This window comes from Coffea arabica, chromosome 2c (assembly GCF_036785885.1).
Source record: "Coffea arabica cultivar ET-39 chromosome 2c, Coffea Arabica ET-39 HiFi, whole genome shotgun sequence".
In the NCBI taxonomy this organism is placed as follows: domain Eukaryota; kingdom Viridiplantae; phylum Streptophyta; class Magnoliopsida; order Gentianales; family Rubiaceae; genus Coffea; species Coffea arabica.
In genome coordinates, this window is record NC_092312.1 from 6,588,061 (window position 1) to 6,613,604 (window position 25,544).

Genomic DNA, 25,544 nt, shown 5'->3' on the forward strand with positions numbered 1-25,544 from the left:
AACACAGTTGTCATCCTCGAAACTTTTTTTTTTTTTTCTATTTAATTAAGATATGCGTAATTTGGCCCCGCGCCCCATTCCTCCAACTTGATGCCACTCCATTCTCTTATCAGTCGAGTCGAGCGTCATGTCTGGACGCCAAAAGGTTGCTCAATTTACATGACAACAGAGTGTTTTGCGAGAAACTCTGCAGGCAAGAGATCCAAGAACTCTCTGAGATGGGGATGGCACTAAGACAGAACCAAAGACAGTTTATGACCTGCAGTGGTTCATCTGTCTCAACTCTCTTAAGTGCTGCAGCTTTTATACAGAAATGAGAAATCAAATTTCCTGGTCGAGATTCAAACGATGAACCCATAGGTCCCGTTTGGCCTCCAAAGTGGCTTCCTTGAACATTTTTCACATATTTGTAAAGTGCACGTCCATGTGATTGCCAAATCAGGGATCAAGAATCTGCCTAGAGCCAAGATTTTCATGCAAGGAACTAGCGCAACTTTTACACCTGTACAATGTCCCATGGCTTAATCATATCTGCTGTTGTTGGATCATGGATGGTGAACTTGCCTTTTGATCTTTGGACACTTGACAATAGCAACAATCAACAATTGGAGCCGCACAAGTATCCAGTACACACGCATACGGTATATTGCTACGGAACCAGCATATCAGGGGGTTTAAGACGATAAGCAGGAGAAATATGAAATACGATCAAAATTCTAGAAAAGATAAATATGAAAGTACATGTAATGATTGAAAAGTGGTGGTACTGACATTGACAGCACAAGTAGCACTGACCATTCAGAGGTTAACTGCAACCAAAGATGGTTCTAAGGAAAGAAATGAAAGGAACAGTACCACATTTCAATTGAAGCTTGACACAAAAATGAGCAAAGGTGAAAATATGATCCATCTTTTGGATCAATTTAATCTGAACTGACTGCGCACAACCATTAGCACATCCGACCAAACTCATAATCTCATTGCTTGAGCATCACTTCTGGCCTGCCAATCACTTACAGGAATGGGGGCAATATCACCCATCTTCGAGGATACTTGGGTCTCCCGTCCTTTCCATCAAATAGCTGCAAAGTAAAGTGAAAATGAACATCAAAACAAAGTGAAGAACAGACTAACACGAGTTATCTCAATTCATTACAATTACACTGGTAGTGAATGTTCTTCTGTCAATTATTAATTTTTTTTAAAAGGCTCTACAACTAGATAGAGAGTTTGGAGCGATAATGAAATTGAGGAATAGCTTCACACTGCAATGATGCATAGATTTATTAAAGCAACTACAGTGACTACACAAGCCACCAGATGAATAACTTAGCAAAATGGTCAGATTCATATCATTGGGGAAGTTCATACTAGCAGACACTGAAAAGGAGAGATTCTGCTATGGCATCTTGTGCATGTATTTCAAAACAAAATTTACCCACAGTAACGGCAAAAGGTTCACGAACAAGACAAATAGTTTAGTGATCTAAGAAGCCGGTGATAGAATTGTACATTTACATGCATAGGATTTTAATTTTTTTAATCTTCTATCAATTAAATACACGTCTCAATATGAAGAACGTTTAGACGTCTATCGCCTCTGGATATACACAAGTTTGGATCAAAGTAAGAACGAAAAGAAGGCTACCTTCCTCAATCGTCTGTGCTTTGCAAGTGCCCAGTTAGTCATAATGGCAGCTGCAACAACCATGAAAACATAGCCAGCTACAGCTTGCGTTGCAATGTTGAATCCCAGCCACTGGTAAATTTCTGTGGTGTAATTGGCACATGTAACGATATTGAAGAGGAAGCCACGTGGGATTTGATATCCTCCACTACCATCAGCAGGACGAAGCTTTCTCAACAAAATATGGCAATAGAAGTTTGCCAATTGACAAGCCAACCCGATACCAAAGCCAATCTTCACTTGGAGATCATTAACAGGCGTGTAAAGTGGGTGATTGACATAATAAGCAATATAGGAGCCAAAGCTCCAGTAATAAGCACAATTACGGAAGACATTTGAAAGTGGGGAAGTGGCATGGCTGAAACGGTGCACGAAGAATGTTTCCATGATACGCTTGAAGTAGTGGAAACACCAGTAGTATAATGCATATGTCTGAACAGGGTGGATGACACGCTTGCCTTTATAGCCGAAAAATTGATTCACATTGAAGAAGTAGAAAAGAGGATAAAGAATAAGAGGCCCCAAGTATTCCCAGAAGAAAAGTGTGCTGTAGGCAACCTGTGGACCTAGGTCCTTGAACGCTACAGTCAACTCATTTGTGCTCTCACCAATGTACTCTTTGAGACTCTTCTTGTAGTGAAGAATGGTAGGCTTCTCCTTGGATCCAGGTGGGAGAGGGAGGGTGAGTCTTTGTCGAGAGGGATAGTATCTCTTGGCTGTTAACAAAAACGAGCTTAATACAACACCTCATATGGATTAAGGAACAATTACCAGACACAGAGAGACAAAACAAGCTACAGACACGTAGTCCAGGGAAAAAAAAAGAAAAAAGAAAAAAACCAAAGCAAGTTGCAATTCAAAGAACCAATGCTGCAAACAGTCAATGAGTTTCAGATGATGCAATATGGGGATGTTCTGGCACTGAAGAGCATTGTCACCAAATGATCAGGAATCATGATAAAAATTTGAATCTTGAAGCTCTAAAAGTAAGCCTTAATAATCAGAAGTGCATAAACTTTTTTTTACCCTTTAATTTGTATAAGTTGACAGTGGAATATCTCTAAATGCGCTACACAATTCTACAGAATGGAAAAGCAATTGAGAATCTTGATGGCACTAGCCTCAAAATTAAAAAATGCCCACATTGTCACAGAATCTGTGTGCTGCTCAAACATCCAATGCAACTAAAGTTCATGAACGATCTGAAGATAAAATCTTCCATATTTAACAATATAAACATCAAAATTAAACTCATGAATAGCGTAGCAACTATTCACAACATTATCTTACATGCACAACTGTATGCATTTACTTTGATCTTTCACAATTGTTTAGACTCCTGACAGTGAGGATTTGATACTATGAGAAAGAAATGAAACATTTCATGGTTACTAGTAAAGAACAACGCTTGGAAAACTAAGTTCACTAAGGAAAGCCCTGTACATTTGACAGGGTTCTGACAGTCTTCACAGGGGAAAGTTTGGCCACTTCACCTCACTGCCGTCGCTCAATGAGTCCATAATGCTCATGAGATGAACCCCGATGGCGGAGAAACTCAAGATTCAGATCAATGTGGCCTATCAATAAACCTTAGATTTTAGCTTCGCGAAAGGGCCATCTGCCCTCGATCTTTACAAAAGAGGCAAGAGAAAGTGTAAGAAATCTCAGAACTTTCGCTCCTTCCCACAGTCAATTTTAAGAAAGGTTCAAACTGGATATTTCTATCCATTCAATTGAAAAAAAAATAAAATCGAACAAAAACACGGCTAATTAACCCAGAAGAACCTGGTAGGATTGAACAATAATAACATACTGCTTGTAATAGTAAAAATAAACCGTGCCAATGTCGAGAAATGGGTATGTTTGGATTGTGGACTATTTTCAAAAATTTATTTGCTTGCATGATCAACCTATTTTACAAACATTTTTTTTTATCTCACGGGCATCACATAAAAAAAAAAACTATAATATCTACTATCCAGGCATAAAAAAGAGGGAAACTTGCAAGAACAAGCAGACTTGCACAGGCACTCGTAATAACAAACACGAATTCAGCTCAGATTATAAACCTCGAAAATAACGAAACCCAAGAAAGCAAAGCAATGTGAGAAGCATTTTCTACTGACTTACTTCGCTTATGGATTGCCTCCTGAAGATCAGCAACAGTAGCCTACAAGGACAGAGCCCAAAACCCATCATATTTTCTCTCAATTCTAGTGTTGCAAATAACTTTTAGCTAAATTGAGAAAATAACAAGAGAAGAAGAGGACGAATAGAATAGCATACGGAATCATCGAGGTCAAGGCCACCCTTTACTAGTTCTCTGCCGCTACGTGTAACGACCGTCACCTTCATCCTTCAAAGAGTAAGCCTCCGAAAGACACAGCGAGAAAGGGTACAAAAGTTCTGAGAGGTGGAACGAAGATCTGAGGATCGCTGGTGTTTCGGGACTGGGGGGGTTATAAATATAATAATTAATTATAAGAGTACTGAAATGTTTATGATGATGAAAAATGCTGATGGGGGTGGGGGCGGAGCACGTGAGTTGGCAAATGAGTGGGCGTTGCCTTGAGTCTAATGTCGATCCAATGGCAGAAATTAATGGCGTGTGGTTGGGAAGTAGATAAACAGCCCATTCGCACCGATGAACCACCTTCCCGCTACCGGTCCTATTCTGGTAGTACTACGCCACCACACTTCACGAATATCTGAAAACAGGAAAATCCTAAGTCAATTCGTGGGCTCTTTCCCTGATTTGACTACCCTGTTACAACTTTTAGAGCAATGAATTCTGTTACTTCGGATTATTGGACCAGAGATACAAGAATTATTACGCACAACAGCCAACTGGACTACTATTGTTCCAGTGAGGATTGCGCAGGGGAACTACTAGGTTCATTAATTAATTCAATAGAATTGGATTTGGCAATACTCAGCACGGCAAGTGGGATTAAGGCCCCTATATTTTGAAAAAATGTACTCTCAAGAAATGACTTGGCGAACCGCTGGAACAATCCAATTTGCTGATTCTTATCATTTCTCCAACCCCTAAACTTTTATGGAGAGATTTGAAAGGAAGTTTGTGGAAGAAAAAAGCAGTTTTATAATCGGCACTATCTTCTTCTAAAATGACTTATCATTGGCAGTGGCTGTTACGTTCTTGCATTTCTCCTAAGTTAGATATTCTGAGCTTTATTTTTTGCTTCACACAAAATTTTGCGCTCGGTGGAAAAGAACAGGGTGGGACTGCCAATTACTCCGGTTTGCCATGGGAATGGCGTATCAATTAGCACGTAACATCAACCATGTTTTAGGGGCCATATTTAATACAAACAGTTGATTACACGTGCAATTTGCTTGCAAGTATCAATTATATCTAATTTGACAATAAAATACGGCTGGATTTACTTCAAATTTTCCTTTGCATAACTGCTAATATTAGTAAACAGTGGTCTCTAAGACAAGCCAAATACTACTGATTATTGCAAGGATTTGGGGATTGAGAATGAGCTCAAAGACGGTTGCAGTTCTCCATCTCTAACTTGATGTGGATTATTAGCATGCCCTAGACACGTCACGAAGAGATCAAACTTGAACCGAAATTCAAATACTAGAAGACAAGTCCCCACCTAAAAAAGGAAAAATGGGGATCCAAATCACAGTGGAACTCATGAAATTGTATATACTTAAAAAAAGTTTCAAATGTATAAAGTTATGAAGCACCACTGCTGGTAGCGACTGACTCCTGAATTACAGCTCAACAGACAAGTGAAACTGGAAATTCATCAGTGTTTTTCCACGGGTTCTCGTTGAGCCCCATCAACGCTTTTCTCAATTGGAGGCAAAGTCTGCAAGCTCACCAGCAAACTACATTACAATTTTAGGCTAACTTCACAAAAGAGGTCCCAGTTAAAAATACTAGTAAAACTCAAGAGGAAAGTTTTGCACGGTTCGTATGGGCATTTTATCGAACAGTTGTACGAGCTGTGTGAGTATTTAGAGGGAGAGAGAAAGGGGGAGGGGGGTTGTTACCAGATCAGGCTTATAGATGTTGTGGACGACCGAGGCACCGGCGAGGAGCGAAACGATCACGACAGCGCACGACCAAGCTAACGACGGCGTTCCAGTTGGCGGTTTCCCCCCTCCAAATTTCTGATTCATTTTCCACTTCCCAAGTTCGCAATTCCTTTGTACAAGATGCCCTCCAGTCGGAATCGCCAGAAGAGCGTTATACTCTTGATAATTATGAGGCCCACTATGATAAGAGATGCCTTTCCAGGAGCCCAATGGCCAGATCAATGTCAATCTCCTCTATCTGTCATGATCAATCTGGGCTTGACCTCCCGGAAGCTCTTCGCGGCCCAAAATAAACAGCACAGAAGAAAATGTCAAAGTTTTGCTTCATTTCGCGAGGAATAATTTTTGTTTTCTGTAAACAAATCGAAGTAAAAAAAAAAAAAAAATCACAATAACCCGTGGAGCTAGTTCGCAAAAGTTTTTCAAATGTATAAGTATTTATCTTTTCGAATAATGTTCTTAAGATAGTTTTCTTCATAATATTAGATAAATTTATTGCACAAAAACAAAAATAAAAAAGAAGAAGTCTCTGAATTTAGATGTTAATTTGAATTTAAAATTCAACTTTTACACAAATATTATGAATTTAATAGTGATATATAATATTTACTCTAAAATATTTACTTTTTTGCTGGTTTTTATTTTTGTGTTACTCCGTTGTTTGGAGATGTGACAGTTTCTTAGGCCACAAGAAACCCCAAACATGCACGCACCACCGTGTCCAAAACACGTAATCCTGGTAGATGAAAAAGGGAATCACCGGAGAATTTCGCCACAATTTGGCTGCAAGTTTTTTTCATTATTTAAACAAGGTTCACAATACACGTCAACTCAATTACTTCATCAATTTTCCTCCATAAATACACCAGAGCCAGGAGGGCATACTGTATCTATCTACATATTCTACAGCCTGCAAAATACAACCAACTGCTGGAAACTGTCCGTATAAATGTAAGTTCTTGAATTATTTTTCATATATGATAATAAGCTTCGTCTTTATTTACCAATAGTCCTTAGGCATATCATCCTGTGGAGTTATATGAAGTGATTGCACCAAAATAGGAGTTTGTCCTCTGCGAAGAGATCTGTAATATATGAATGACCCTGAATCTATTCAATTGCAGTATTTTGCTATCCCGGAGTGCGTAGGAAATAGGAAATGGCTGGATTATCTGAAACACGCAATTATTATTATTATTTTTTAAATTTCTCCTTCTTTTGTTTTTTTTTGAACATATTAAGCTTAAGATACCTATATATGATTTTGCTATTAAAATTGTTACAAACATGGTAAGGTGTTCGATCTCTTTTGCTTTCGCTAAGCATGTGGGATTTTTTTTTTTTTTTTTTTTTTCTATGTTGTATGATTGAAAGGACACAGGCTTTCCTGTCTGAAAGAAGAAAGGATGTTTAAAATACGATATGCTCTAGGTCTTTCTTTACTCTTGAATTGCTGGAATGCTAGTCTTGCAAAGTAAAGGTACTAATTAATTTTAGGGTAGTTAAAGAAGAGACCGAGGTCCTCAAGCGCTAAATATGAAGTCGTTGGTTCTTACTGTGAAAGTAATTTATTATAGCTCATATGCAGTTCAATGCGTTTTGTATCCTAATAATATATAGTCTACCTAACAATTCAAAAGTAAAGAAGATGAAAACTTCCGTTTGTTCAGACATATGCAACAACGGTTGGTGGATTGAATAATAACGCGGACGTATTCTAATACAAAACTCCTGCAAATATCTAGAAGTGGTACTGTTGTACCTAGTCGCTACCTGATTAGTCCTCTTATTCTGTATTTTCTGTGGGAGCTAGGGCAGACTAATGATCAATGCTTGCGCGTTAATCTTAATTTATACTTGCTGTACCTTATGTCCGATTGCCCTTTAATTTTATACAGAACGCAGCTATAACCCAAACAAATTTGTTCCGTATTTCGGTCAATGGCTTACTCTCTGCCCTTGGTTGCACCAAGCAACTTCGTTCTCAAGCTTAAAATTCACTGCTCGAAATGCGAGAATAAGCTGAAGAGGATGCTGCTAAGAGTTGCGGGTGTTCATTCTGTTAGCATAGACGCAAAGCAAGGAACTGTGGCTATCTCAGGCAATGTGGAGCCTTCCACAATCTTGATGTTGCTTGAAAAGGGAGTAGGCAGAAAGGCGGAGCTTTTGTGGGAGCAAAGCCCTTCTGCTTCCTCTACTTCTTCAAAGCTAGATGGCCAGAATTTAGAAATTATAGCGGAATCGAAAGTGGTTGATGAACTATTTAATGACCCGAATGTGGTAGCCCAATTGGAGCGACTGTCAGGAATCCAAGGGTTGACAAATATTCAGGTAACCTATTCCAAGACCATTAAGTTGAGCTTCAAGGGTGAAAAAGACGATTTAAGTGACAAAAATGTGCAAGTTACTGCTCGGGACCAGCGTAGTGGGATTTTTTGTGAGGCTTCCGCGTCGTGTTGCGGTGGCCATAATCATGGTGGTGTGAATAGGAATGTGCACGGATATGGAATTGGCGGATGCTGTGGAAATCATGCGGCTGGTTATCCCATTGCTTCATATGTTTGCCCTGTGCACAGTTGTGACGGAAATTCCTACTGGCCGCCACATGCATGTGGATCTGTACCTCCACCGGCTCCGCAACCACCGTGTCCTGGTTGTAGTCCATCAGCCCCGCCTCTGGGGACTACTTATGATACCCCGCCTCCACCCACTTCAATGGGCTATTCGTACTTTAGCCCTTTCAGCGATGATAACCTTTCAAGTGGCTGCAACATCATCTGATGCTGAAATACTACTGCGCATACATATTTTGACGTAGCTTAAAGAATAACGAGCACATGGCCAAACTCCAGCAAATTGGCGCACCTATTCAGCTTGCTGATCATTTCTTTTCTTAGAGGAAGATAATTTGGCTTGAATTGATGTTGCGTCACTAATTTGAGCCTGTAAAATATTCCAGCGGTTTGTACAAATTATAACTTTGATTATCTGCGTTCCTCCATTTTCATGTAATTTCTGAAAGTCTTGCTGCAAGATGTCAAAATATAAATGTGTGACTATTCTTCCACAAGGCTAGTAAAAGCTTCTTTTTCGGTTCTCAGTCAGCCGAAACATTTAATCGAGTTCACTAAAATGAGAGTCAATTAAAAAAAAACAAAACCGATTGCTATTAATTTTTCATGCACACATTAATTTGGAACCGTGATATACAATAACTTGGTGGGAAGGGGAAATACTGCAAAATATTTAATCCCAAATTCTGCTGAATTCGATCCCTGGAATGATTAAGCTCTCTTAGGGAGAGAGAAAGCTGAGAAAATCGACGATATTGCAGCGAACAAGAATCCTAGCAGACAAAGGCTGGTGGCTGCATCAGCCTTGCTTAAGAATTTATCAACTCCAGAATCACTCCGATCTACAAGTGTCTTCAAATCTTGGGTCATACCGAAACTTGCTGCAGCGCCCGTTGCAAGTACGTATGATATAACCTGGAAAGCCAACTTATATAGTTATTATGCAGTTTATAATTAGAATAATGTTCATTTTAGATTGTCCTGGAGTTCACATCTTGATCTAGACTTTCTTTTAATGGCCATGGCTGTTAGTAAAAGTAAAAGCAGGGAAGCATACGCGTATTGGACCAGTCAACCGTTAACAAGTCGGCGATGTTTCTTAATTGCATTGGTTAATTAGTCAATCAATTTCACATGTTCGGTTCACGATTTTGTTTAGGGAAATATGACCATATCAGTGGCGGATTTAAGGTGAGGGCACTAGGGCACGCCCTTCACCGCTCCCTTAAATTCCGATGGTACCCATAAATTAAAGATATCATCTCAAGTGTGTCTCTTGAAATTTTCTTATGAAAGATGTAAAAAAATTACGTGCTCTTCTAAATTAGTTCATAAATTAAAATTCTAAAATAATATGTGGGTCATAAAGTTTCATTTAAAGTAAACTGAAAAAAGTTTTTTCATTTCAATTTGTTGGTGATTTTTTTTTTTTTTTTGCTTAAAAAACTAAAGAAAGAGTGGGTAAAAAATTTTAATGTTGCTTTTACCTCCACTGACAATTTGTTCTGGCTCCACCATTGGACCATATTTTTGAAAAAATATTTTGCTAAGAAAGAACGGGAACATGTAATATCAATTCAGGCTAATTGTAATAGCATGCTTATGAAGTCCTCCTAATATGCTCTGAAAAAATGTTATGTGCCAAAATTATATGTCATTAAAATCAGAAGTAATAGAAAGATCCATAAAATCAGTTAACTTCTTGGAATCAATCCGCTTATAGCTACTTTCTAACCCTTTGTTCAAGTATTAGGCCTACTTTCTTTCCACTTTTGTTTTTTTTCTCAATCATCTATCTTATGTTATACACGTCAAATCACAAAAATTATTACAGTAAATAATCTTTACTCCAAATGGAGTCATTGATTTATATTTATGTAAACCAATAATACATAATTTTGTTTGTGCATTGAATGAGAAGTGGGAACAAAAGTGGAATATAAAGGGAGGAGAAGGTCATATACCTTGTCACCATAGAAGTCCAACTGAAGCATCCCGTCGCCGCCGATGCGATTTCCAGTGCTTACCAGGAAGATGGTTAGTGCAGTTTGGAAAAGAGTATATGCAAGTCCAATAACAATGGCACCCAGCAGGTACCTGCAGAACTCGAGAATAAGTTTGAAGAAGCTGAAATCCCACTAACTAGCCAAGAAACATATTTTACAAACCAAAGTATATAAATAATTAATAGTCACATGATGGTTTTTTAAATAATGATCAGTCATTTCTATGAATATCGTTCATGGTTATAACTTGTAAACATTTCCGAACTTAAAACTACTACCGTGACTAGAGGTGGAGTTCATGACAATTACCGGTAGGCACGGAAATCGGTGAACTTGGTTTTGACATCACCAAAATCCGAACTTTGGGTGTAAGTGTTGGTTATGAGGATGATAACGGATATGAGCAGGCAGACGAACGTTAAAATCCTCACCAACAGGCTCACTATCGGAGAAACAGCGGTGGAAGGTGGAGGAGCCATATTCGTTCAGTCTTCCTGGCCAAGGTGGTTTTCTCGTGCTGATGGACTGTGTAAGTTGGTGGAATTGTAGTAGTACTGCTAGGGAAACTAATACATACAGGAGTAGTATTAAACTTTTACAACTTAGACAGCTGGTATCAATGCATATACTCTTCTGTTATGTAAGCCATTCTCCTCTTAATTTATACTAGACGTACTGCTACAATATAATGCTATCTATCATCGCCGTGCTGGAGTTGACTCTGACTTAATGATCACCTAACAAGTCAACGACTTCTTTTTCTTTGCCTACGAATGACAAAGCGCTCCATATTTTGTACTCAGATCCCACATGCATCGTTTACTTTGATTGATGAAAGGAAAGCTGCGGCTAATTGCTAAGCTGTTTGCTGGTAATTACATGGTTGACGCGAAATACGGAGGAAAAAATGACTTCTCATTCTTTTCCGTTTTTATTTTGTTCATTACTAAGAATGGCTCATTCAACTGAGGATATAATTTCCTACAAGAATTTGATCCAGCTATAAATGGTATCGTGATTCCTGACAGACGTTTTAGCCTAGCTACATGTATAAACGGAAAGAGGAAAAAGATTTCGGGCAGGCTATGAAAAGAATATAATTCCTATTCTTTTTATTGTTTGAAAATGAATCCTAATTCTTCTCATTACAAGCTCTATTTTTCCTACTTAAAACAGAGACTAAACGAACCATCCAATATGTGATGGACATCAATGTTGAAACTTCTAAAGTACTATTTTATCTTTGGTTTACCAGGTATACTTTCAATTTTCGCTGTTATAGTATTATACTAGTTAATATCAAAACGTAATTAAAGGACTTTGTCATCTCATCATAATGAGCTAGCTAAGTGAGACTTGTCACGACGGCGTCTTGCACTTGATCATTAGTGGTACACCACAATTATGGAGAAGTTTATGATTTTGAGCAGGAAGTTAATTTCCCCAAGTTTCATGGCATGAGTACATTCAACCTATGACACCATCAATTTACAGGCAGCACAATTTAACCATGCAAGTCAAACTGCCTATTCGCAATTTGCCGTCAATTATCTAACAAGGATTCTTATAACGCTGCGGTCAACGTGGGGTGGGGCTAAAGTCAGTTAACTTCTTTCTTTTCCTTTCTTGTGTCCTTGACTGGCCGAATTTTCCGGTCCGATAAATAGACAAGCTGCAGGGCTCGAGCTTTTTGTCCTCAGTGTTTGAGTTTTATGGTATAGCATCCTATCTCAGAACTCTCTTTTTGACTTTAACAATGCGTTTGGAAGGAGAGATTTGGCAAGAAAAGAAAAAGAAATCGGTAGAAATATGAGTTTTCATCATTTAGAAGTTTCTTGAAGTCAGAAAAGAAAGGAAAAGGAATGAGTTGGCCAGATCCGTTCCACACCAGAGTGGAGAAAAGTTTTTTGCCCATTTTTGGCTGATTTGGACATAAAATGGATCGGAAGAGTGCCTATATAATAGCATTCTATATATAACGCCCAATTGTTGAAATGCTAGCACTCCATTTGATATGGAACTGACGTTTGCATTCATTTTAAAACTGCTGAACCGAATGTGGAAATAAGAAGAAACCGACAAGTTTTGACAGGAAAAGCTTGAGCAGTATAATCATCAGAATCACTCCAGCACGTATATAGGATATATTGAAATTGTTCAGTAACTATACCATTATTCACATATATATATAGTTGGCACCTTTTTTTTTTTAAAAGGTAATTTTTTATTAGAAAAATTTTGGGAAAGTTTCCCCTTGTAAATGGATGAAACTCTCTGCCAACAAATCCAAATACAAGAAAATTATCCACATGGTTGTAAGTTACTACAATGTAACTTAACGACAGTTTGAAGACAATTTAATAACAACTGCATGGTTAAAACAGAATGTAACGGCCAATCAAATAAAGCTCAACTGCAGAATTTCGAACTAGACTTTTCATCCACGCTAAACGGATTTCCTAATTGAAGACAAGCCTATTCTATCTAAGCGAAACGCCCCACGAGCTTTCATAGGGAGGTCCACAAGCTGATGATATGTTGTATTGAAACCTTGATCACATCCCATGTTTGCTAAAGAATCGGCAACTTGATTACTTTCCCGGAAGCAATGAGAAATCGCAACAAAATTAGACGAAAACTTTAGAAATAGTCTGGCACCTTACGTACGAAGAAGCATACATCACCAGAATTACTAACAACAGAAGAGGAAAAGAGAAAAACTGCAAAATCAAGCTTCCCCAAGCTCCGCTCAATCAACTTCCTCAAGTTTTAAACCAGCACCAGTTCTACACCAACGATGGCACTTGATTTAGCCATAAATTGTACCGTGATTCTTGACAGACGTTTTTACGTGAAACAGGAAAAGGTCCGCGCAGATTATGACATGCCCAACAGCAAAATTCCTTTTTTGTTCTTTTTTTTTTTTGTGTGTGTGTTTTAGTTGGTTGTTCTCTATTGGAAAGCAAGTTCTAATCCTTAATTACAAGAGACTAGGTAATTTCTGCTTGACATTAATCGTTGATCTTGTGGAAATGTGTGAGTATTATTTTGTCTTTGATTTATCAAGTTTTCAACTGTCTCTACTAAGGCATTATGGTTATAACGTTTTTTTTTTTTTTTTTGACAAAATGGTTATAACGTTAAAAGGTGACATAAAGGACTTTTTCATCTCATCATCATAATTAGCAAGGAACGCAAGAATACATATTTTACCTTGATTTTCCTTTATACGTACGCTGCAGCTTTGGAGAAGTTTCCCAAGTTTTCGATATTTTTGAATAGGAAGTTCCCCCAAATTTCATGGGCATGATTATATTCAATTTTTATCATACCAATCAACAAAATCAGAAACGGCTAGCAAAATGTAAGTCAAACTGCCTACGTATAATTTGCAAGCGTCATAAGACTTGCGGTTGCTTCCAATGACGAGCAATCTCCTACCAAAAATAACGGAAGGAAAAAAAAAAAGAAATACAAGCAATTAGATCTCGACTGAGAGGGGTTATATTTTCCGTTTTCACCCTTGTCGTCAGCCTAAAAGTAGGAGCAAGCATTACGCAGTGGTACATTTGCCCTAGTCAATCTAGTCATAGTTTCTTGAGCTTAAAACCTAGTAGTCACAAATTCATGTCTAACTGGGTTTCCACAAGTGACTAATCAGATCACTGGAATTTGGTTGGTGTATAATCAATTATCTCTTTTGGCAAAGCTGTAATGCCCAACTGACTGTTGAATGGATGGCACTCCAATTGGTCTGGAACCGATGTTAAAATGATTCTTTTGGGTTATCTTTACAAAAATGCTGCGCCGTTAATGCCTTACTGATATGATAAATAAGCAGAAACCAAACAAGTTTACATAGGAAAGGCTTGAGCAATACTATCATCACAATCGCTCCGACTTAGGGTACATTGAACTGTTCAGTAATTATCCCATTATTCAGATATACAGTTTGGCAACTTACGAAAAAGCATACAGAACCAAATTACGATCGTCCCAGACTATGCAACGACATAAGAATTAACAACACCAGAAAGGCAAAAAAAAAACTGCAAATTGGAGTGAGCTGCTTCTGCTCAGTCCACTTCCTCAAGTTTAAAACCAAAACCGCTACTAGATCCAGATTCAGTGAAAGGAGATCCAGATCCAGTGAAAGGAGGATGATCTTGTATGGGAACCCGTCCACCATCAGCACTCCGGTATATCTCGAGGATTATCGGGTTCCAGATGCTCTCAAGCTCGCTCCTCTTCTCCTCAAATTCATACGTTTCTGCATGCTGATTTCTTGCCAACCATTCAACGGCGTCCTCAATCGCATCCTCAATCTTCTCTTTTTCAGCCGGAGACAGCTGAGAACTTATGCTATCGACCTTCATGGTATTTTTCATGTTGTATGCATAATCCTCTAAGCCAATCTTTGCCTTGACCTTCTTTTTGAACTGCTCATCCTCGTACTTGAACTTCATAGCTTCCTGAACCATCCTCTCGATTTGTTCTTTTGACAGTCTTCCCTTGTCATTAGTGATGGTAATCTGATTCTTCTGGCCTGCAAATTTATCCTCCGCAGAGACATGTAACATCCCGTTGGCATCAAGATCAAAGCATACATTGATCTTAGGGACTCCTTTAGGGGCTGGAGGAATGCCATGCAGCTTAAACTTGCCTAAAAAGTAGTTATCTGTTGATCTTGCTCTCTCACCCTCGAACACTCGAAAGGCAACAACGGTTTGGTTATCTGAGCTTGTATGGAATACTCTCTCCTTTCTTGCAGGGATTGGGGTGTTCCTAGGGATCACAACACTCATGACTTCTCCGATAGTTTGTACGCCCAAAGATAATGGGGTGACATCCACCAATACAAGGTCCTGAACCTTCTGGATGTTTTCATTGCCTGTGCCTCCTAAGAGTACGGCTTGAACAGCTGCACCATAGGCAACAGCTTCATCTTGGTTGATGCTTTTGCAAAGCTCCTTGCCGTTGAAGAACTCTTGCAACAGTTCCTGAACCTTTGGAATCCTGGTTGAACCACCTACAAGGACCACATCGTGGACCTCAATCTTGTCCATCTTGGCATCCCTCAAACAGTCTTTAACTGGATCAATGCACTTCGAGAACAAATCCATGTTCAGCTCCTCGAATCTTGGCCGAGTAATGGTCGATTGAAAATCAATACCGTCAAACAAGGCATCAATCTCGGTTGATGTCTGAGCGGCAGAAGAAAGGGCCCTCTTGGCTCTCTCACAAGCGGTCCTCAATCTCCTGAGAGGTCTGGGACTTCCACTAATATCTTTGTTGTGCCTTCTCTTGAACTCTTGGACAAAGTGGTCCACCATTCTGTTGTCAAAGTCTTCTCCGCCGAGATGAGTATCCCCAGCAGTAGCTTTCACTTCGAAAAAACCCTCTTCAATAGTGAGAACTGAAACATCGAAAGTACCACCTCCAAGATCAAAAACAAGAACATTGATCTTGCCCTTGCAATTAGACTTCTTGTCAAGACCATAAGCAATGGCAGCAGCGGTTGGTTCTTTAATAATACGCAATACATTGAGGCCAGCAATGACTCCAGCATCCTTGGTTGCCTGACGCTGCGAGTCGTTGAAATAGGCAGGGACCGTGACAACAGCATTCTTCACTGTGGACCCAACGTAGGCCTCCGCAATCTCCTTCATCTTTCCAAGAACCATAGACGAAATCTCCTCGGCTGCAAATTGCTTTTCCTTCCCTTTGTGGGTGACTACAATCATGGGTTTGTCGCCTGGACCACGAATAACCTTGAATGGCCATAGTTTTATGTCATCTTGAACACATGAATCGCTGAAGCTTCTCCCAATCAATCGCTTGGCGTCTGCAATGTCAACAGACTGATATCAATTATGTAAAATGGGATGTCAACAGAAGCAGAGGCGAGCAAAGGCCTCAGCTCGAAGTCGGGAGCAGAAATTGTTTTCCGATGGATAATAGAGAACAAAATTCTTTTTTTTTTTCCTTTAAAAAGAAAAAAAAAGGAGACAATGTTAGAAAGCCTTGGCATCTAATATGTTAGAAAACATATCAGAAGATTCAGAAAACAAGCTATTATAAACATTCGAGTAGCAGCATTTTTTTTAATTCTGATTTGAAATACTTGTAATATCTTTTTGTGCAACTTGAGAAGGCAATTTTTGGAAGGGAAAATCGTCCAAAACATCCCTCACATTTTGTAAAATGACTTTTTTCGTCCCTCACTTTTAAAAGTGTAATTTTATATCCCTTACATATTCACATCGGACAAATTTAGTCCCTAACTAGGTTTTCGATCATTTTTTGGCCGGAATCCACATGATCATTTTTGAAGGGTAAATTTGTCAAATTATATTTTACATAATCTCATCTATAGTCCTCCACATTTTATAAAATAAATTTTTTCGTCCCTCATATTTTATAAAATGATTTTTTTCATCCCTAACATTTCACAAAATGAATTTCTCCATCCCTCACATTTCAAAAAATGAATTTTTCATTTCTCACTAATTATGTGTGTGAATACATTTTTTTAAACACACACACACATATATATATATGTCTATTTGATTTTGCTTAATAATAATAGTATAAACACATGTATGTAATTGGGTCCAACTTGTGGGCTATCTTCTCTTTTTGTATGATTATGACTAATATTTATCAATAGAACCTTAATTTGCATATTCTTATTGTATTTTGACCGAAAATAGTTTTATTGGCCAACTTAACAATGAATGCAAGATTATTTACTAGCTAATACTAGATGAAATCAAATGATCACGTATAATATATGGTATTCGTATTATTAAATGAAGTCAAATAGACACATACATATATTTATGTTATTCGTATTATTAAGCAAAATCAAATAGACATATACTTGTGTTTAAACAAAATGTATTCACACACAATTTTTTTAGGATTTCCCTCACATACATAATTAGTGAGGTATGGAAATATTCATTTTGTAAAATGTGAGGGATGGAGAAATTCATTTTGTGAAATGTGAGGGATGAAAAAATTATTTTATAAAATGTGATAAAATGTGAGGGACGAAAAAATTTGTTTTATAAAATGTGGAGGACTATAGATCAGATTATGTAAAATATAATTTGACAAATTTACCCTTAAAAAATGATCACGTGCAAGGCACGTGATGGATTCTGGCCAAAAAATGATCGGAAACCTAGTTAGGGACTAAATTTGACCGACGTGAATATGTAAGGAACATAAAATTACACTTTTAAAAGTGAGGGACGAAAAAAGTCATTTTACAAAATGCGAGGGACGTTTTGGATGATTTTCCCTTTTTGGAAACCGTTAAAAAATGAAAAAAGTTTTCTAAGCTATTTTTTTCTGACGTTGGGGAGGGAGCTAACTGCCCACCACCAAAACATTAAAGAACGAATAGTTCTTAGTTGATATTTCCAAGGATCGAAACTGAAGTAATCTTTTTTTAGTATTTTCAGATTAATCTATATGCATTGACATTGTGAAGTATATTTAGTACAATAATTTCTACTTAGATAATCTAAAAAACTGGCCCAACCGTTTTGATTCCGTTCAACGCTTTTCGTTGTTAAACGTTTCAAACACTCGAACCATTTCAAAAGTCTGTATTGATGATTTGTTCGCAGTTTTTGATTTTTGGAAACCGAAAAGTTGAAAACGAACCAGAGTACATAAAAATAGTTTTATTGAATTTGGTTGCTTATCAATTAATGATTACCAGAAATTATATGTAATTATAATTGAAACTTTACTACTATTTTGTTAGACTTTCAAGATTCATCTAGTAACTAACTTTCAACAATATGATCCTCAACTCTCTTTAAACTTTGGAGGTTTTTTTTTGGTTCTAAATCCCAGAATTTCAATAAACCTGCTAAAAAAAAAAAAAGTGTAAGTTTTAAAGTGGTTAAATTCCTTAACTGACTGAATTTACAATGGTTAGATTTTGATTGGGAGAACTTTTGACCTAAAAATGGAAAATCTTCCAATGATAACCACTCGATGCATCTCGTGTCATGTACACACGAGGAGTTTCGTTTCTTTATTTTTAAGTAAACTATGTCAGACCTAAAATTACTTTTGTAAAAGAAACTTTACATTACTTTTGTAAAAGAAACTTTACATTAAAAAACGTATGAAAATACAGATTCACAATGATAAATGGTAGTTTTTTAGGGTAATTACAATGATAAATGGTAGTTTTTTTTTCATATAAATCCCCATAATTACAAAAGCTATACATAATATCATCATAATTTGGACTAAAGTGTCAAGGTAACAAAAAATAATCCTCTGTAATGAAATTCAAGGAAGTGTCGAGAATATACTTGTTTAAAATATAAAACGGATAAAATAACCAAAATATATTAAAATTGAAGAGACCAAAATATATAAATATAATATACATGATATTTTAATCTTTTATAATTTTATGTTTTATTACATAACCCCTTTATGATTTTCAAAATATGTACGTAATTCTCTTGTGGTTAATTAATAATTTTCAACTTCACAAATGAGTACTTTTGATATTTTAATTGACTCTGTTATAAAATGTAAATTTCCTGATTTTGACACTTTAGTCCAGATTGTGAAGATGTTATACATAATTTTTCAAACCACAAAGAAATTATGTGAAAAAGTATTAAATCACAGGGGATAAAGTGTATTTTATCCTTTGTTTGAAGAAGAATCGTGCGACACTTCAATGAAGTTTAGCAGAAAAACCCATCAAAAATTTCAACAATATCTTAAGTGTTTTCAAGAAAAGAAAAGAAAAGAAAAAAAAAAAGGAGCTCATTCCCGCTGAACATATATTGCATTTCCGCGCGTTAGACAAATATATGTAAGAAGTAAGAACATAATGGTTAAGTAAAAAAGGTTGGTTAACTGAGAGATAAAGAAATGAGGAATACATCGGAGTTAATAAATTTCATAAGATCTTACCAAAAACGGTGTTGACGGGATTCATGGCAACCTGGTTCTTAGCGGCATCGCCAATAAGGCGCTCAGCGTTGGTGAAAGCTACATAGGACGGCGTCGTCCTGTTCCCCTGATCATTTGGTATGATTTCAACTCGGTCGTGTTGCCAAACAGCCACGCACGAGTTAGTGGTGCCCAAGTCAATTCCTATTGCAGGTACTTCGCCTTCTCCAGCCATTACAATCTTCCACCCAAATGATCAAAAACAAAATTCAGTTCCTGCTTCGTTGCTGTTGAGAAACAAGTTTCCTATCTGTTTCAGTTCGCCCGAGGTTTCCAGGCGATACCTTTTCAGTTCCCACTACAGAAGTTGCAGATTGCCAAGCTTGTAGGCTCTCTCAAATATTATGCTAATCAAAACTCTTGGATGAATGAACAGATAAGACAAGCCGCAAGGCTTTCTGTCGAAATGTGGAAAAGACGAAGGAACTTCCCGAAGCCGGAAACCAAGTTGATTTACAACGAAGGAGCGAAAGAGCTCAGAATTGGGAACTTTTTTTTGGTTGTCCTTTGATACACCAATGAACCAGCTGTAGAGCCCTTTTAAATAAATCAAAGCAACAAGCAAAACTTAAAAGAAGTAGAAAGTACCAAACCGACCAATCAGAAAACATCACAAACAAATCCTCTTGTTACTTGAGTACTAAAACAAAATGACTTCCTTAATTAGGGATGGCAACGGGGCGGGGTTGGGGCGGGGGACCCCTCCCCCGTCCCCCGCCCCGTTGCCTATTAGTTCCCCCCGTCCCCCGCCCCGTCCCCCGCCTCCTGCTCCCCCCGCCCCGCCCCGCCCCGCTTCCCCCGCGGGGTTAATAAAATTTTATTATATAATTTTATTATAATTAAATTTTAATAAATAATCAAGTACTAAAATATTAACACATCACCAAATTATTATTTATTGTAATTTTACAATTGAAACTCATAAAAACAATTAAACAAAAGTTATTTTAATACAATCCAATATGATGAAATAAATATAACTAAAATAGTCAAGTTTTCACTTTTAGTACAAATGCAATCACTAATTCATTATTGTGTTTGTGCTTTTTTTTTTTTAGAAAAAAGTGTTATTCTATTAAGTGTAATTAGAAATTTAGTATAAATATATTAGTAAATTTAATATAACTAATTAATAAATTCTATTAGTAGACATGTAGAATTATTCATATAATTGATTATATCAATTATATTACATAAACTAATATACATTATATAGTATATCTAACTAATAATATCATTATCATAAGTTTATAACTAATTAACTTATATGTTATATATAATTATATATATTTTTATTTTTTTTTTGTTTTGCGGGGGGCGGGGCGGGGGATGGGGCGGGGGTATACTCCCCCGCCCCCCGTCCCGTTTCTAAGCGGGGGGAAAAAATTCCCCCCCGCCCCCGCCCCAACCCCCGCCCCGAGAGCCCCCCGCGGGGCGGGCACCCGCGGGCACCCGCCCCCATTGCCATCCCTATCCTTAATTAATAGATAAACTAATAAAATAGCAATTAAAGGATAGACTTGGTTTAGAATCCTACATTGGTCCTCTTGGATATACTACTATATACTACTCTCTTCCTGGTTTGAATATTCCTCTTTTATTTCCCTTAATTTCATTTTATGCAACGATTATTGGACTAATAATAGAAACAGAAAACGGATAAACAAAGCAAGTAAACTTCAAGGAAAATACTAAGTTGGCTTGCACTATGTACATATTTATATAAGTATATTGATGAGTAATGTTTGATACTATGACGAAGTCAATGGATATCAGCTAAGAGAAATAACCTAACAAAAGCTTGGGTTCGATTAAAATAAGCCAATGTACTGTTCTAAGATGCACGAAAGAGAAATGCACCGGATATCTATCTACCTTGGAATGGAGTAATTAATATTTTCTTCCTCCTAACTTCCATTTTTAACAAAAAAAAAAAAAAAAAAGAAGGGAATCATATAATAAAATTTGTGTGGCTATTATACCTATCACATGGTGTGGAAATTAACCTGTGAACCAAGCTTACAACAAGTATTTGGTCAACATTGTTTAAGGTTTATATATTCATACATTTTGTACGGTGGGAAAAATAAATATGGAATCTTAGGCTATTGTTTTCTTAGCAGTGCAAAGTTTCTGAAGTTTCATTGCTGTAGATACCAGCATTGACTTTTGCCAAACGACCACAAAGTCCATATTCTTCTTTTTTTATTTTTCATTTCTTTTGCAGCGAGGCCGACACGCTAAGAAGCTAGCTGATTGCTGGTAGTTATATTACTGACCCAGAAAGTCAAGCATAGGAATGACTTGGAATGCTCCAGCGGCTCCAAAAGGCTCCATGCCATGATGCTAAATTAAGATGTTGGAGTTGGTTGAGTTGTGACAAACAAAACAATAAAAGGGTCTGTTTGAATTAGCTATTTTTTAGAGTATTTATGAAATATTTTATTGTATTAATGTATATGAAAATTTTTTTATTGTAGATGTTTTTCGTGATATTTTTTGAGATGTTTTTGGAAAATATTTTGAAACATTTTTAAAATTTAAAATTTTTGTGACATTTTTAAAAAAATTACCACCACTACCACTACCTCCTCCCTCTCTCTCTTTCTCCTCCTCCCCTTCTCCCCCATCTTTTTTCTCCTCCCATCTTCCTCCTCCATTTCTTTCCTCCCCTTCTTCCTTTCCCTTCCCTTCCTTTAGTCGAGCCCAGATTTAGGGGGGAAGGGGAAGGGAGAATGGGAGGGAGAGGAAATAGGAAAATGGAGTGGATGGTGACGATGGTGGGTAGGGATGGTGGTGGTGGGTGGTGGTGATCGATGGAAGAAGAAAATAGTGCATATTTTATTTTTTTTGTATATTTAGAGTTATTTTTAATATATCTATGGATGTGGTGTTTTTAAAATTATTTTTTATTATATATTATTATACTATTGTATATGAAAAACTTGTGTATTATTGTACCATTGAATTTTTAGAAGTTGACTTGTAGAAAATTTCACGTCCCTTTGTCACTCTCTTTTGGCCCATAACATGAATACCAACCGATCATTTGTATATATACCAACACATCAGATGTATATATGGTTTTTTAGAAGTTGACTTGTGGAAAATTTCACGTCCCTTTGTCACTCTCTTTTGGCCCACGACATGAATTCCAACCAATCAGATGTATATATGGCTCCACCAGGTATTAGAAAAAAAAAGAAAAAAAATGTAAATACAGTGGAGAATCTCTTACTACACTGTTCCATTTAGGTACAGCTCCAATCCCACAAAGGCTAGAGGGCTGTGCCTAAAAACGGGTTTCTCTTTGGTGGTAATTAACATCTCAAGTTTCACAATTACGAGCGTAGTCTAATAATATGAGTCTCGTTTGTCCCTCAATTTGTGAGGTACTTAATTATTTTGTGTCTCTTAATTTTGTAACACTCTTTTGGGTCGATTATTTTATTAAATAAATAGCAAAATGACAATAGAAGCTACAATTTCTCTGCCCCAAGTTATCCTTTACCAACATATTTTATTTCTCCCTAACAAATATCAAACCGATCTAGGGAACCAGCTTTGGAAGAGCCAGAGATGAAAAGACCGATGATATTGCTGAGAACAAAAATGCCACAATTAGAAGGCCGGCAGCAGCATTTGCCTTGTTGAGAAAATCTGAGGCGTCCGTGCCCTTCAGTAGTAAGCGATTGAAATCGACTGTGATCCCAAACCCTGCTGCAGCGCCCGTGGCCAACATGTAGGAAATAACCTGCTCAAAACCAAAGGGAATGTCTAACAAATAGTATCATTTCCCTTAAATTAAACCACATTTTCCAAATAGCTGCATATTCGCTCTTGGCATAAGCAATTTATGTACTACGAGCCATAGTCAGTGACAAAGTAAAATCTCTTTTGATTGACAAAAAAAAAAAAAATAGAGTACATAAAACTCTTATCCACAACTAGAATAATCCAAGGTTAAGATAGAAAGCATGTTTTTCCTTAAACCAAAAAAAAAATTTTTTTTGTTGAAGTCACTAGCAGCAAATTACTTAGTTTTCATATAATCCTCGTTAATAATCAAACCATTATCAAATACAGGTTCAATCTCAGTCGATACTGTATTAACGTCCATTAATTAATTCAATAACATACCATCTGCAATCATTAATTGTCGTTCAATTTTTCTCCCCATACATACAATTCTCTCGGATACTCCACGATTCCGTATAGAAGGTTTCATGCAAGATACGAGACATACCTTGTCACCATAAAAATCCAGATAACACAAAGCAGCACCACCAAATCGTTTGCCGGTGCTCACTTGGAATATTGCGAAAGCGGTTTGTAGGAGGGTGTAGGTGATTCCGATAACAGTTGTAGACAGCATGTAACTGTGGATGAATAATAAAATACTTAAGTAGTCCACAACAATAAACTCCCATTAAAGATGAAGTATCAAGTATCTGATCAGGTCATTGAAATCTTGATTATGCGTAGTTGTAGTCAAAGCAGGCTTATATATAATGCAGCTTAGTTACCGGTAAGCATAGAGGTCACTGAAGTCGACTTTTATTTCGAGGCCGGAGTCATCGACGTATGTGACGGTGTCGATGGCGGTGATAATCAGCGAGATGAGAAGGAAAACAAATGTAAGAAGCCGCAAAACAAGTGCAATTACTGGTAAACCTGCCGTGCACGTAACTGTAAATGGTGCAGGCCTGGCCGACGATTGAGGAGGGTTGGCCGTGGGAGAGGTCGGAGACGCTGTGTTGGTGGATGGTGGAGGCGGAGGTGTTGATGGCGGAGGCGAGCCTGCGGATGACGGAGGCTCCATCGATCTTGCTGTCCCGAGTCTTTCTTGACATGAATAATTATGACTGGTCCGTGCAGTTTTATACTACTATTGCTACTTGTTGATATACAGCCGGTTCAGGTCTGAATGTCTGTTACTGATAAAGCATAATGCCGTGTATGTATCTATAATTTTTTTTGTCTGAAGCGATCTTTCTTGATAAATTTTTAGCCCTGGAAACAAGACGATTAGCCTGCAATTAATATTAATCAACAAGCACACCAGCGTAGGGCGTTCACTGATATGTACGTTGTAATTTCAGCCATTTAAGTTTTTAACTTAACTACATGGTACTTTCCCAGCCTTCCACCATCTTGAGTGTTAGCGTGTTGAAACAATCAGAATGTTTAGTTTTTTCTTTTGTCCTGCCAGAAAAATTACTTCATACTACATTCAAAATCTAAGTTGTGTATGTTTCATCTTGCGCAGTCCTCATCGCGCAGTTAGACATGGGGACTATTAAAAGTAAGGAATATAGGAAATGACAGAATTGAAGTGGTAACTTTGAAACAGCCTTAACTACTATTTTTTTTTTTTAATTTATCGTTTTTCTGTTTCGTTATCCAAATATTTCAAGAATTTTTATTTCACTTTGGTGAATATTCAAAATTCTAATTGAAGAATGAGAGAGTTGTCCATAATCTTACAATTACATTGTCGATCATACTAGTAGAATCGTAAAAGTAAATAAACAGAGCTCAAACACTAACTCAACAAAACGCCATTATCTTGTATGTATATCGTACAGTTGAGTAAAGATGAGGAAATGCAAACAATTGTGCAATATCTTGAGACTTTACTGGCAGAGACAAACAGTTGTTGGCAACCTCCGTAATCTTTTTTGGATTACATGACAGAAGTATTCAATTCATCAGGATGCCTGTAGTGACAGAACTATCGGCTTTCAAACCCCTAATTTATTTAGGGAGAGCTTTCATACTGCATATAAAGCTAAAGTTTTTATCATAATAAGTTAACAACATCCTTGGCCCCGTTACAAAAGCTAAAACTAAAAAGAAAGCATTCTGATTTACTTTCCATCTTCACTTCAATAACTAATTGATGGAGGTAAGAACCAAACAAAAGGAATAGCAATCAGAATTGCTCTTCTGACATTATAAGTCCCGTTTCTTGAGTTCTTGAAGATTTGCAATTAAGTCTCTTAAATGGGTACTTTCGTCTCCAATTTACATAAACAGGCATGTTGTACTCTTCCCAGGATGCATGTTAGTCAAGACGTAGAATTCTCCATGGTTTGGTAAGCCAAGCATTTGAATGCGAGGGCTTAAATTTGGGATGATTGTGAACAATGAACCTGTATATATAGTTAGGGAAGTGTATTAATAGGTCCAAATTATGTC

The 25,544-nt window shown here is 37.3% G+C and overlaps 5 protein-coding genes across 5 annotated transcripts; 1 reads left to right on the forward strand and 4 right to left on the reverse strand.

Annotated features, from left to right (window-relative positions):
• Positions 1–696: 696 nt before the first annotated feature.
• Positions 697–6,118, reverse strand: LOC113725477 (very-long-chain enoyl-CoA reductase-like). The gene is made up of 5 exons (XM_027248656.2): positions 5,720–6,118; positions 3,974–4,395; positions 3,818–3,857; positions 1,649–2,403; positions 697–1,082 (listed from the first exon to the last, which is right to left on the reverse strand). The coding sequence occupies exons 2-5, from the start codon at positions 4,040–4,042 to the stop codon at positions 1,014–1,016; spliced, it is 933 nt and encodes a 310-aa protein (XP_027104457.1). The 5' UTR covers positions 4,043–4,395; positions 5,720–6,118; the 3' UTR covers positions 697–1,013.
• Positions 6,119–6,610: 492 nt separating this feature from the next.
• LOC113725478 (uncharacterized) lies at positions 6,611–8,834 on the forward strand. The gene is made up of 2 exons (XM_027248657.2): positions 6,611–6,715; positions 7,663–8,834. The coding sequence occupies exon 2, from the start codon at positions 7,706–7,708 to the stop codon at positions 8,543–8,545; it is 840 nt and encodes a 279-aa protein (XP_027104458.1). The 5' UTR covers positions 6,611–6,715; positions 7,663–7,705; the 3' UTR covers positions 8,546–8,834.
• A 73-nt stretch (positions 8,835–8,907) lies between these two features.
• On the reverse strand, positions 8,908–10,958 carry LOC113725479 (CASP-like protein PIMP1). Its single transcript, XM_027248659.2, has 3 exons — positions 10,653–10,958; positions 10,302–10,434; positions 8,908–9,252 (listed from the first exon to the last, which is right to left on the reverse strand). Exons 1-3 carry the CDS (start codon positions 10,820–10,822, stop codon positions 9,049–9,051), a joined length of 507 nt encoding a protein of 168 aa, XP_027104460.1. The 5' UTR covers positions 10,823–10,958; the 3' UTR covers positions 8,908–9,048.
• A 3,238-nt stretch (positions 10,959–14,196) lies between these two features.
• Positions 14,197–19,842, reverse strand: LOC113725480 (heat shock cognate 70 kDa protein-like). The gene is made up of 2 exons (XM_027248660.2): positions 19,305–19,842; positions 14,197–16,188 (listed from the first exon to the last, which is right to left on the reverse strand). The coding sequence occupies exons 1-2, from the start codon at positions 19,516–19,518 to the stop codon at positions 14,420–14,422; spliced, it is 1,983 nt and encodes a 660-aa protein (XP_027104461.1). The 5' UTR covers positions 19,519–19,842; the 3' UTR covers positions 14,197–14,419.
• Positions 19,843–22,761: 2,919 nt separating this feature from the next.
• Positions 22,762–24,385, reverse strand: LOC113723779 (CASP-like protein 4D1). The gene is made up of 3 exons (XM_027246752.2): positions 23,870–24,385; positions 23,590–23,722; positions 22,762–23,097 (listed from the first exon to the last, which is right to left on the reverse strand). The coding sequence occupies exons 1-3, from the start codon at positions 24,163–24,165 to the stop codon at positions 22,894–22,896; spliced, it is 633 nt and encodes a 210-aa protein (XP_027102553.1). The 5' UTR covers positions 24,166–24,385; the 3' UTR covers positions 22,762–22,893.
• Between the last annotated feature and the right edge of the window lie 1,159 nt (positions 24,386–25,544).

Excerpts from the sequence above, each read along its gene's own strand:
- LOC113723779 (XM_027246752.2), bottom strand. The coding sequence starts at position 24,165 with ATGGAGCCTCCGTCATCCGCAGGCTCGCCTCCGCCATCAACACCTCCG. Across the intron at positions 23,723-23,869 it reads AGTGACCTCTATGCTTACCG|TTACATGCTGTCTACAACTG; the intron begins GTAACTAAGCTG and ends ATTCATCCACAG. Across the intron at positions 23,098-23,589 it reads TGGATTTTTATGGTGACAAG|GTTATTTCCTACATGTTGGC; the intron begins GTATGTCTCGTA and ends GGTTTTGAGCAG.
- LOC113725479 (XM_027248659.2), bottom strand. The coding sequence starts at position 10,822 with ATGGCTCCTCCACCTTCCACCGCTGTTTCTCCGATAGTGAGCCTGTTG. Across the intron at positions 10,435-10,652 it reads ACCGATTTCCGTGCCTACCG|GTACCTGCTGGGTGCCATTG; the intron begins GTAATTGTCATG and ends CGAGTTCTGCAG. Across the intron at positions 9,253-10,301 it reads TGGACTTCTATGGTGACAAG|GTTATATCATACGTACTTGC; the intron begins GTATATGACCTT and ends TTGGCTTTCCAG.
- LOC113725477 (XM_027248656.2), bottom strand. The coding sequence starts at position 4,042 with ATGAAGGTGACGGTCGTTACACGTAGCGGCAGAGAACTAGTAAAGGGT. Across the intron at positions 3,858-3,973 it reads GCCTTGACCTCGATGATTCC|GCTACTGTTGCTGATCTTCA; the intron begins GTATGCTATTCT and ends CTGTCCTTGTAG. Across the intron at positions 2,404-3,817 it reads GGAGGCAATCCATAAGCGAA|CCAAGAGATACTATCCCTCT; the intron begins GTAAGTCAGTAG and ends TTTTGTTAACAG.
- LOC113725480 (XM_027248660.2), bottom strand. The coding sequence starts at position 19,518 with ATGGCTGGAGAAGGCGAAGTACCTGCAATAGGAATTGACTTGGGCACC. Across the intron at positions 16,189-19,304 it reads TCCCGTCAACACCGTTTTTG|ACGCCAAGCGATTGATTGGG; the intron begins GTAAGATCTTAT and ends TTGACATTGCAG.
- LOC113725478 (XM_027248657.2), top strand. The coding sequence starts at position 7,706 with ATGGCTTACTCTCTGCCCTTGGTTGCACCAAGCAACTTCGTTCTCAAG.